We start from the raw sequence: 12,400 nt of genomic DNA, 5'->3' as shown, positions 1-12,400 counted from the left end.
CGGTATATTGTTACGTGCAGGGATATAGCTCCAAGAAAAAGGTTACACGGCTCTCATACCACCAGTAACTGCCATATAAAGGAAAGTATTGCAGCTCCCCTCTGGATGAGTTTTTGTCCCCAAAAACTACAACTCCCAGCATGCCTCCGTGATGTCACTTCCGTCGTAGCTTCCCCTTTCCTCCACGCCCGAGACGAGCACATGACCACACTGTCTCGTGACAACCCGGACTGGGATGCAGAGGGCGGGGTTGTAGCGGGGATCGGGGCGTGTTAGCCCTTTTTGGGCGCCAGTGATAGGCCCTTCCATTTCTTGTCTGAAGAACAACCCGCCTCCCCGCAGCCGCTGAGCTAACAATGCGGCTTTAACTTCCGGCTCTCTTCCGGCTTCCGGTCCCGCTGGAGCAGTGGGGAAGCGGAGAATAGATAGGGTGAGTTACAGGGAGAGAGAGGCTTCAATGGGCTACTCTGGGGTGCACTCATTCTATGCAGAGGGGGTTACTCAGACGGTCATTATAACATCGTCTTAGTTTGACATCTAGTTAATAATAACAAGGGCATCATTAATTAAAGAGAGAAAGTGATCTGCAGGACAAACGGATATATATATATTATACACACACACACACACATTATATTTTATATTCATATATAATGTTGCACGTTAGAATATCTGCAAAGTAGAGTTGAATCTAATTCTATTTATTTATATTCCAGGTCTGTGCTGATCTCACAGTTTTATCCTGGAATTCCCTCCAAGTGTAGGAGTAACGGTTATCTTCTTCCATGACATAAAATAATCAACTGAAAATAATTTTAATGCAGAACTTAATTGTAGTGACAACGTGTGAACAGGTGTCAGTAAAGGGACAGAAAGATTTGGATTACTTATGAAGGGGGTTGAATCACTTTAGTTCTTTTATTCTTCTAGTAGGTACTGTATTTGTGAAATAAATGCTACTGATATTTGTGTTAGGTTTTTGTGGAGCTGCGAGCTTTCAGTTCAGAGTAGTATTTTTTCTCTCTATGGAATCTGGGAATCCAATATAATTGGTGATCAGTTATTTATGGAATATTTAAGAATCTTACCAATGAGGATTACATTATTTATGGTAGGGGCACAGATTTTGTAAGGCAGATTTCTGTGACGGTTAGGAGTGGCAGGTGTACAGTGAGGTGAATATAGAGCTACCTTTGAAATAGATGAAAAGACAAATCCAGGAAAATACAATTTACAGGAAAATAGCTTCCAGAAGAGGAATCTTCAGAGTGAGCTGCAGAATTCCAGCTGAGAGAACAACTTGGATCCAGGAGGTAATATGGTGGGATAAATGCACTGACAAAGGGGGTGTGTGCACAGACCTCAGAGGGAACAGTGAAGGGGTAAACCATTTAGATAAGGGGTGGCCAACTCCCAGTTCACAAGGGCCACCATCAGGTTTTCAGGACATCCCTGCTTCAGCACAGGTGGCTCAGTCATTCTGACAGCCACTTGTTCTGAAGCAGGGATATCCTGAAAACCTGAAGGTGGCCCTTGAGGAGTTGGTGTTAGCCGCCCCTGATTTAGATCTTTGCAGTTTTGATGGCCCTTTCACTAAAGAGGTGAAACCTATGTGGTTGTACCATAGATCACACATTGGATTTCATGCGATCCAGAATTCTGCTACTTTCCCTGTACAGTGAGTGCATATAGAAGAAGACTGTCAGTTCTGCATTGTTCATGGTAACATGATACTGACTGAGTATCTGAAGTGTGGAACACTTTTAGAGGTCTCGCCAAAGCGTCCGATAGATGAGGCGGGCGGCAAAACAGGTATTTTCACTGCCACTAAAAGGTTTTATTATGTCAGTGGCGGAGTGTCCTGTCTCTCCTACCTCAGTCACAGTGCAGCATATGTCTGCTTTTATAGTTACATTGTTGCATAGAATTTGAGAGCATTCTCTGTGCTGAACTATTTGCGATTTCTCTAATGCAGAGTATTTTTGCCTCTGCTGAGAATCTGTTCACCATCTGGACATTAAACCCCTTCAATGTAAACCACCCTTGAACCTTCTGGGGGTTCTACCCCTTTCAAGCTTTTTGTTCAAACAATTTGTTTCCCCTGGGGAAAATGCTTCCCTCCTCTACTTTACATCACGTGCTTCATATCGCGTATGTATATTTGCAAAGCTGTGGTATAATCTGTTCCTGGGGGACAAGCTGTGAGGTGAGTGTGTGACACTCATGCAGTCACTGCCTCAGGCAGCTGTTTGAACAGCAGTGTCTGTAGCTTCCTCTTCTGAGAAGAGAATTCTTCAGAATGGCTGGTCTTCCTACAGTACATCAACTTCTTACCGAGCTCCGCTTCAGTGTTGCATAAGAGTTGGGTGCTGGCTGGTTTAGCCACTTCATTGGCGGTTTCTTTATATTGGTTGCTCTAATTTGAGACTTGTACTCGAGGAACGTGCTTCAGGGAGTTCTAAGCTGCAGACTGTGGGGAGGACTGTGGAGGGACACCATAATCTACCATTAATAAATGGAGTACAGGAGTACAGTCTGGGAGAGGGGTACATGCTTCTTTTCTGACATATTTATTTTAACACTGGGTTATTTATTGTAGTTTAGATTTTGCTCGGAATCCGGCACTCGCTTTGTGTGTGTATGCATATGGACTATGTGTATGGATGCATGCATATCGACAGTGACTTTGTGTGTGTAAAGACCCTGACTCTCTTTCCTACACGGCCCTGTCTGCAGAATGAACGCCTCTCTCTGGTGTGCCTGCCTTGCTGTGCTCTCCGTCATGGTTACCGGGGAGACGGTGGTTAACGACTGCCAACTGGTGGGAGAAGTGGAAAAGAAGACGTCGGCAGTAGAGAAAGATCTCCTAGCAAGGCTGGCTCCGCTAAAGCACAAGAGGTAACGATTGCCCTGCCATGGGTCACGCAGTGAGTCATGAGGCAGGGTCAGACTGGCACAGAAAAGGGACACTGGTTGAAGTCACACAGTCTGCTACAAGGGGGAGGTAGTCTCTCACTTGCTGAGAGATGGGGTAAGGCTAAGGCCTCGGACATAGTACAGACGCCAGCGAGTGACGTCACGTGCGCCTGTACTTGCCGAGATCCGTGGCCTGCAGTGTTGCGCGATGGGGGGTAAGGGGGCTTCGCCCTCATTGGCTGAACCGCGCACGTGACCCGGCCATCACGCGGCAAAGACAAACAAGATTGTCTCGCCACGCATCGGTCGCCTTGCCGCTCACGTGTGCGCACTATGTACATTAGCCTCCATTGGTTTTGGTTTGGCGCTCGCGTGTCGGAACAAGTATGGACGCAGCCTAAGGCACAAAGGATGTAGTAAGGGGCTTGTCTACAAAGAGTCAGCGAAGGGACAGGATAAGACTGAGGCACAGGGAGGTAAAGTGACTGTTGATGAGGTCACAGGCTGCCTCATTAAAGTTACTGCTTTGGGTCGCGCACACAGCCGCAGATACCGTGTCAGAGGCACAGCGAGTGAAGTGACTTCCTGGGTTCGCAGGCCTGTCGCCAGAGCTAGGAGTTGTAAGGGTGTGGATCAGCCTTGGGTCACTCGCACTGTACACCCAAGATACACAAAGAGGCTGTTTGGGTGGGGGGGTTCTCAGGTTGTCGGTGGCAGGGTTGTATTGTAACCCCTGTCCCCCTCCACTCCCCTCAGGTTTGAGACCAAGGTACTGGAAGGCTCGGACACTTATACATACACCTTTGTAGTGTGTGGCCGAGTCACCAACACCAGCAATGATGGTTTAGTGCAGACCAAAGCAGGCTCCAAAGACATCGCTGTGATCGGCCGCATCAATGAAACTCATATCCTGAACGGAAGTAAGTTACGGGGCATGTCTGGGGCTAGGTTACTATCCGGCGCCCCGTTTAGAAACTGCAGAGCGCTCCATGTAAAACAGTGGATGCTGAGGTGCTGTCCCCCAGGCGCAGGGTTATGTACTGACTACCTGGGGCTGGTGTAGGTGCTGCTTCTTTGGAGGCCAGTGGTTTAGTCACCAGGCTGCGCCTTGACCCGAGTGTGAATTTCAGTGGGCTTGTCAAGGGACAGGACAGTGGATGAGACAGTAGGATTTCCAGGCAAATGGAAATGGTCAAATAAGGTTTCAAAATAACGGGTTTCCAATTCTGAATAAAAATCCTAATTTAATCACGGGGTCCTCGTTCCTATTAATTCTAGGAGAGGACACCGCTGCAATTTTAAAATTGGGCAAAATGTATGTTTACAAAAAGCTATCGCCAGATAAGGGAAAGGAGAGAATCACTGCGCAAAGTGTAAAATGCTTGTTAACTACTCTGACAGGAGGTCACACCGTCACACTATTCACTCCTTAGGTGAGGAGGATAACTGTTGGTGCCTGTTATGCACAAGGTCACAGGGACATGGCACAAGGTCAGACACCAACACATTTACAAATAGGCTGCTGGGAGAACCAGAGGTAGCTCTTGGACATAAGCCAAATGAGCATGTGAAACACGCACGCTCGGGGTTCCCCATTCATACCGAGAGCCTGGGGTCGGAACGCTCCTGTCTTTTATAATGTAATTGATCTCTCTCGCCCGTCACTTGTTTGGTTTACTGGTGTGTAAGGAGTGGGCCCTGTGTGGGGAGAACTCGTACCAATCGGTTCTGGCAAACAAGGTGACAATTACCTTTTTGTGTGTAGAACATTCAGCTTATATTTTTGGATGGGTGAAACAGTGCAGTTTGCCAAAGTAAGGGAGGAGGTGATGGGGAGGTTAAGTGCACTCTGTAAATGTTGCTGCTTTAGGACCCCCCCCCCCCCCCCCCCCCCAAAAAAAAAAAAACAACAGTATGAGGAAGCACTTCGCAGGCTGTGGAAAAGGTTAACACCAAGGCATGTGATTTACCGGGACCTCTTTCATACCACAGCCGATTGGATCCTGCTGACCTACAAAGGCGGTGACAAGTACGACACTCACTGCGGGAGCGAGCCTCGGAAAGCCATGGTCATGATATCCTGTAATAAGAATACGCTGGCGGTGAGAACGGGAAGGAGACGAGGACAGGGAGGGGAGTGCGACCGAAAATGTTAGGAGCGTCTCTCGTAGGCCCTTATTCAATGTGTTGCTAGGCTGCTTTCCCAGTCCTGGAGAAGGGATCGGACCCATTCAAATGAAAAGGGCAACAACCTTCTCCAGCACAAGGGGCAGCTTCCCAGCATACAGGATTAAGGCCCTTTTTTAAGGGGAAGATTCCCAATAAGCAGTGTTCGACAAACCTATACATTTGCACGCCCCGAGCGAGTGGATTTAACATCGTGACGAGCTCCTATTGGCCCAAGCAGCACACGTGTGGTACTAGGTGGCGAGTAGATTTTTTGGTGATTTGTCGACCACTGCCAATAAGTATTTATTCAGTTAACAGACCCCCAAAAAGGAAAACAGACATAGTTTTATATTGACTTGAGCTCTACTGATACAAACAAATGCAGAAACAAATCCTATTTACAAGTTAAAGCTGCAGTTCAAGCGATATCCTACATGTGTGTTTTTAATACATCAGTTCAGTACTATGAGAAAATACTTGTAGAATTTAAAAAAAATAAAAATAAAATGTTTTAAAGCTATTTTTAATGTTTTTGTAATGTAGGAAGCATTTCCAAAGTGACAGCCCCTTCTGATAGGCTCTGGCTCTTGAGACCCACTTTCTCTCTAGCAGTGAACCAATTGTATCTAGTAACTGCCCAGTCAATCATATTCCAGGACTACATTGCCCACAATGCTGTGCAAGAACTGAATTAAATAACCCTGAGCAAGCGGTCGATTACAGGAGAATGGATCGGTCTGCAGCTTAGCTAATCACTTGTCAGTGTGCAGATTGTATTGATGCACATATTGAATAGGGGGGAAAAAATAATATAATTTATTTTTTTCTTTAAACGGCAGCTTTAACTGCAGCTTTAAGTTCTACTTCAATAGAACATTTAACAGATGCATGGTAGCATACAGATAACCTGGGATACTATGGAAATACAGTTACACATGGCGCAGTGTTCCCTCTGGGAGGATAGGTTGTGATATTCTGCGTTATAATTGCCATTGCTTGCTATGGAAGCTGAGTGAGGATGGGAACAATGCGGCTGGTTACATCTGTATTGGGATACATTAGTTTCTCTAGCACTTATACACTAACCTTCACCCCATGGTTACATCTGTATGTCAAATATACGTGTCACATTGTCATTTGAAGTTCCCCTTTCTGCTCTTTCTCCCTCATTTAATACAATTTCATATCTTCTTTTTTAATTGCCTTTGTAAGACCCAAGTTGTGCCCACAACGATCCATTCTGAGTTTCCTTAATGGCTCAGCTTGGCCACGTTGCTGGCCCTTTTCTCTTGTGTGGGGGGTTATAGATTAAATACTGGAGGTTCAGTTCCCAGGGCAGGGAAATAAAATTCTACTGGTGACTTGAAGCACCACCCTTCTTTCATGCCCTAAGCCAGGAGTGGCCAACTCCAGTCCTCATGGGCCACCAACAGGCCAGGTTTTGGGGATATCCCTGTTTCAGCACCTGACGCAGGAATATCCCCAATACCTGGCCTGTTGGTGGCCCTTGAAGACTGGAGTTGGTCACCTCAGTCCTAAGCCGTTACTACTTTTTGGCAAAGGGGTTAATATACAACACAGCTTCTCATTCACTTTGTAATTCTGATGCACAATATACAACTCCTGGGCTGGAATTGGGGGATCATTGGAGAGCCTTGTTGGGGCCACATCATAAAAGCCTTGCAATTGTCTGAGTGTCCCCTCTCCCTCCCGCAGGAGAACTTCATGATAATTACGGAGGAGCGGAACAAGTCGACGGAGTGTTTCTACCTCTTTGAGATGGACAGCAGTGTGGCCTGCCCCACCGAGGTGCCCCATCTCAGTGTGGGCTCCGTCCTGCTCATTGTGTGAGTCACGTCCCCGCACCATGTGCACAGGGGGCACTGGATGAAATGTCACAAGCTAGAGCATGGCCCTATAGAGGATGTTTGTCAGGGAGACGTTCTATGGACCAATAGGATGGGTTATAGGGAGAGGTTACATGGAGCAATAGGAGGAGTTATAGAGAAGTTACATGGAGCAATAGGAGGAGTTATATTGAGAGGTTATATTGAGCAATAGGAGGAGTTATAGGTAGAGGTTATATGGAGCAATAGGAAGAGTTATAGGGAGGGGTTATATGGAGCAATAGGAGGAGTTATAGGGAGAGGTTATATGGAACAATAGGAGGGGTTATATGGAGCAATAGGAGGAGATAGGGAGAGGTTATATGGAGCAATAGGAGGAGTTATAGGGAGAGGTTATATGGAGCAATAGGAGGAGATAGGGAAAGGTTATATGGAGCAAGAGCTGTAGCTAGAGGTTATATGAAATAATGAGAGGTTAATTGGCTCAGAATTTAGGGAGTGAACCAGTGCAGAATATTTGATTTGTCTCCTAGTTCTCTCTGCTCTGAAGCTGGATGTATTATCAGGAAATGCATCATTAACTCAGCTATGCGTTTAGTTATCAGTGCAGTGTGTCCGGGTTTAACCTGATTAGCAAATGATTACTCTGCACTCTCAATATATGTATCAAGAAAACATTTTCTATCAACATACACAGAAAAATAAATCCATAGAGCAAAAACAACCAAAATACACCAAAGCATTATATAGTGATATCCTACCAAAAGCAATGAGGCGCTGGCATGTTTTGGGGTGGCAACCCCTTAATCAGATGCCCTAGCAAGGCTGGCTCCACTGAAGCACAATAAGTAATGCATTAACTGCCACGGATCACACAGTGAGGCAGAGCCAGGGTCAGTGGTTGAAGTTGCACAGTCAGTGGCAGAGGTTGTCTGAGAATGGGGCACAGAGGGGTAGGGTGGCACTGACTGAGGCCATAGTGGTAGGGCTGAGACACAAAGGATGTAATAAGGGGCTTGTCTACAATGGCAGAGTCAGCGACTGAACAGGATAAGACTGAGGCACAGGGAGGTAAAGTGACTGAAGAGGTCACACAGGCAGACTCATTCAAGTGACTACTTTGGGTCACACACACACACACAGCCGGCTGCAGAGTTGATGTCGGGCCACCCCAGAGTATTTGTTTCGCCTTTTGGTGAGCGCAAAGGAAAGTTACCCAAGTTTGAGTCCCTCAAAAACCGCATGTAATGGAAAGAGGATTCCACATAGTGTAATGTATTTTGTATGTGTGTGTGTGGTGTGTGTGTGTTATAGATAGATATATCTATATCTATCTATATCTCTCTATCACTAATCTCTCTATCTCTCTATCATTAATCTCTCTATCTCTCTATCATTTATCTCTCTATCATTAATCTCTCTATCTCTCTATCATTAATCTCTCTATCTCTCTATCATTAATCTCTCTATCTCTCTATCATTAATCTCTCTATCTCTCTATCATTAATCTCTCTATCTCTATCATTAATCTCTCTATCTCTCTATCATTAATCTCTCTATCTCTCTATCATTAATCTCTCTATCTCTCTATCATTAATCTCTCTATCTCTCTATCATTAATCTCTCTATCTCTCTATCATTAATCTCTCTATCTCTCTATCATTAATCTCTCTATCTCTCTATCATTAATCTCTCTATCTCTCTATCATTAATCTCTCTATCACTAATCTCTCTATCTCTCTATCACTATATCTATCACTATATCTATATCTATCACTATATCTATATCTAACTATATCTATATCTATCACTATATCTATATATCTATATCACTATATCACTATATCACTATATCACTATATCACTATATCTATATCACTATATCTATATCTATATCTATATCACTATATATCTATATCTATGTCACTATATCATTATATCTATATCACTGTATCTATGTCACTATATCACTGTGTCTATGTCACTATATCACTGTGTCTATGTCACTATATCACTGTGTCTATGTCACTATATCACTGTGTCTATGTCACTATATCACTGTGTCTATGTCACTATAGCACTGTGTCTCTGTCACTATATCACTGTGTCTCTGTCACTATATCACTGTGTCTCTGTCACTATATCACTGTGTCTCTGTCACTATATCACTGTGTCTCTGTCACTATATCACTGTGTCTCTGTCACTATATCACTGTGTCTCTGTCACTATATCACTGTGTCTCTGTCACTATATCACTGTGTCTCTGTCACTATATCACTGTGTCTCTGTCACTATATCACTGTGTCTCTGTCACTATATCACTGTGTCTCTGTCACTATATCACTGTGTCTCTGTCACTATATCACTGTGTCTCTGTCACTATATCACTGTGTCTCTGTCACTATATCACTGTGTCTCTGTCACTATATCACTGTGTCTATGTCACTAGTGTGTCTCCCACCAGTCAGTGACAGAAACACTTCCTTATACAGAGAGTGACAGGTAGGGGACATTGTCTGTATATGGAAGTGTATGCCCCCCACGTGTCACACTGAGCCCCACTCCCAAGTTGTAAAACACTGAAATTAACCCCTGGCGTTCCTTCAGGTTCGCAGTGCTGGTCGCAGTTTACATCATCGGGGGCTTCCTGTACCAGCGCTTTGGGGTTGGGGCAAAAGGGATGGAGCAGTTTCCAAATATCTCCTTCTGGCAGGAGTTTGGTAACCTGGTGGCGGTGAGTGCATTGTACTGGGAAGTGAATTGTATATTCTGTATATGACTTGCACATTTAAATATGCTTTGTTGTGAGAGGTGAACAGAGTTTAAGGGTCAGTAGTCCGTCTCCCACCTAAATCCTAATTTCCCTACTTATACGAATGAGTGAGACGTGTTGCTCTGGTGCCTGTTGTTTTTGCAGTCACTCATTATTCCTGGTTTTATCGCTCTGTTTTTCCTAATGCTCGTGCTCTTGTTCGTAGGACGGCTGTGATCTTGTGTGTCGTTCCCGTCCTCGTCCTCGCTCATCTGACACTGCATATCGAGGGGTTGGGGACGATCAGCTTGGGGAGGAGCCGGAAGAAAGAGATGATCACCTACTCCCCATGTGATGGCGTACAAGCCTAGGTCACCCCTGAATGCATAGCAACTGGGAGACGCACAGACCAACCCTCCCCTACTCCACCCTCTCCCTGCTGCTAACATTCACTCCTTCCCTTCTGCTTCTCTGCTGCAGGATGGGGCCTGCTGCCCCAGAATCCTTTGGGGCACAACTGCTGGCACAAGTGAAATCCCATACTGGGTATTCGCCAGCAGTGCTTTGCTTCTCTCTTGGGGTGCACTGCTTGCAAAAGTATCAAGGCACTTGGGCTTTGTAGGGAGAAACAAACTAGATACATTGCTAGAAGTGTCACAATATCTGTAGGATGTTCTCTGCTGAAAAGAACACTGATTGTGCAGGGAAAAGAGGAATCATAGTGAAGGAGTCCAGACTTGTTTCAGCTGTACCGTTATGGTGCCCAAGTGTAAAGGGGAACTTGGCTGCAGTACAGGGCTCAGACAGAGACCCCATCAGCGGCAGAGATAAAGGGTTCAGACGCAAGCAGCGGAGAGAGCCCGAGTGCTTTGCACTGCAGGAGTTAGGTTATCATCAGTCGCCTTTGCAGTTCAGTCTTATTGCCACCTGCAAATAAGGTAGTTGAAAGTTTTGAAAGAAATAACTAGAAAAAGCCTCCCCCCCCCCCCACTCCCGCAACGGAGAGCTGCTCTCTTTGGTGGGCTCTGTAAGGCGATTTAACCTTCTACTGCGAGAAAGCGAGGGACACACTGTAAAGATGTCAGCTGATGGGTTTCCACACAAGCAGCCAATGAAAGCAGTGGGAATACAGTGACTCCCCAAAGGAATTCACTACTCTGCTGAGTGGCCTGCAGTGCGGGGCATTGCGAGGCAATACCGTGAAACAATGCCGTGAAGGGGTTAATCTGGCATTAGCACTTCCTAATAACTTAATCACCTGGCTCAGCCTCAAAACCACTTCATTTAGACCCTTCTCCCCCCACACGTGCCCTCTGTCACCCCCTCCCCACACGTGCCCTCTGTCACCCCCTCTATACGTGCCCTCTGTCACCCCCTCCCCACACGTGCCCTGTCACCCCCTCCCCACATGCCCCTCCATCTGTTACCTCCAGATTTATGCTTTTTTTTTTAAGGGGTGTTTTTTCCCCATAGTTTGGGTGTTTTATATTTTATTTTGTGTGATTAATAATTGGGGGTTTTCCTAAGATTTTGTTTTGTACAAAAGAAAATTTTGAAAACAAAAATAAATCCTAAAAGAACACAAGTTGCTGGTATTTCTACGCGCAGGTTTCACCGTATTTTAGGAAACTTACGACTGTGAAGAGAGAACGAGACACATTAACAGAAGTGGGTGCTGTGCAGAGTAATGCATTCACCATGCACGTGCTATGGCAGGGGGGCTCAATTCCTGTCCTCAAGCCCTTCCCAACAGGTCAGGTTTTCAGGATATCCCTGCTTCAGCACAGGTTGCACAATCAGAAGCTCAGATGAAAACGTAGCCTCTGATGGAGCCACCTGTGCTGAAGCGGAGAGGGGGGAATGAAATGTGAAAACACATTCAGAAGCCAAGGGCTGAGCCATTTGCATTGCAAATAAAACTTGTCAGCACATTCAAATGTCTTGACAGGTCGGCAACCCTATCTTTCCCCATTACCTTTGAGCATAAAGTGCTTCCACTGCAGCCAGGGATTCTGGGTATGACATGCAAATGAGCACTCCGTGTGAGTCACTCTTTACTTCTCCATTTTAACATGAACACCCATCAGCGTATGTCTGCGGTATTACGCCGCTTCAGCACAGCCTGGGTTATTAAAGTGCATAGCCAGTAAACCTACTGGTTAAATAAAAATACAGGGTGCTGCGAACACCTGGTACTGAAGAGGATAAAGGGCGTAGGTTCTGTATTCAGAAACAGACGTATATAAACTGCTACATCTAAAGGGGGCAAGCTTCCTGTTTTGGTTTAATTGCTCTAATGAGAGGGATGGACTTCTTTGTGCATCAGTGTGCTAATAACCAGACATTAAATAAGTTATGGTGGGTAAAAAAAAAAAGTGGCAAAAAACCTCCACCGTAAGAAGTAGTGACACTGCTCATTTGCATGTCATTACCCAGAATCCCTGGCTGCAGTGGAAGCACCATTTGCCAAGTTATCAGTGTGTTGGAAGATACAAACATGCACTCGTCTGTTACACTTTAAAGGGCTAAATATACCTCATGTGGAAAGAGAGACTGACCGTTCACCTGTGTTGCCCTAGTAGAGCAATGGACGGGCTATAGCTGTCATACGTCCCTTTTCTGTAATGAGTGATAAACAAGACTATAGTCACGGTCTGCTGCACAGAACGTAGTATGTAAGAGTTGTACCTGTGGGCAGGCTTTTACTGGCAAACC

General features: G+C 45.4%; 1 protein-coding gene across 3 annotated transcripts; it reads left to right on the top strand.

Moving 5' to 3' along the window:
* The first annotated feature begins 340 nt into the window (after positions 1-340).
* M6PR (mannose-6-phosphate receptor, cation dependent) lies at positions 341-11,270 on the top strand. Of its 3 annotated transcripts, XM_075612568.1 has the most exons (9): positions 348-430; positions 717-760; positions 1,238-1,313; positions 2,737-2,898; positions 3,673-3,836; positions 4,909-5,018; positions 6,802-6,932; positions 9,541-9,667; positions 9,912-11,270. In XM_075612568.1, exons 4-9 carry the CDS (start codon positions 2,738-2,740, stop codon positions 10,038-10,040), a joined length of 822 nt encoding a protein of 273 aa, XP_075468683.1. In that variant the 5' UTR covers positions 348-430; positions 717-760; positions 1,238-1,313; position 2,737; the 3' UTR covers positions 10,041-11,270. The 3 variants fall into 3 exon arrangements, with proteins under 3 accessions (XP_075468685.1, XP_075468683.1, XP_075468684.1); XM_075612570.1 differs by lacking the exon at positions 1,238-1,313 and having other exon boundaries at positions 341-430; XM_075612569.1 differs by lacking the exon at positions 717-760 and having other exon boundaries at positions 412-430.
* The last annotated feature ends 1,130 nt before the right edge of the window (positions 11,271-12,400 follow it).

The sequence above is a fragment of the Ascaphus truei genome, chromosome 8, assembly GCF_040206685.1.
Source record: "Ascaphus truei isolate aAscTru1 chromosome 8, aAscTru1.hap1, whole genome shotgun sequence".
Lineage (NCBI taxonomy): Eukaryota > Metazoa > Chordata > Amphibia > Anura > Ascaphidae > Ascaphus > Ascaphus truei.
This window is presented reverse-complemented; position numbering and strand designations above follow the sequence as displayed.

What these genes read in the sequence shown, in the direction of transcription:
- M6PR (XM_075612570.1), top strand. Translation starts at nt 2,738, where the DNA reads ATGAACGCCTCTCTCTGGTGTGCCTGCCTTGCTGTGCTCTCCGTCATG. An exon ending in AACTCATATCCTGAACGGAA is followed by an intron (nt 3,837 to 4,908) that starts GTAAGTTACGGG and finishes TTCATACCACAG; the next exon opens with CCGATTGGATCCTGCTGACC. An exon ending in GTAATAAGAATACGCTGGCG is followed by an intron (nt 5,019 to 6,801) that starts GTGAGAACGGGA and finishes TCCCTCCCGCAG; the next exon opens with GAGAACTTCATGATAATTAC.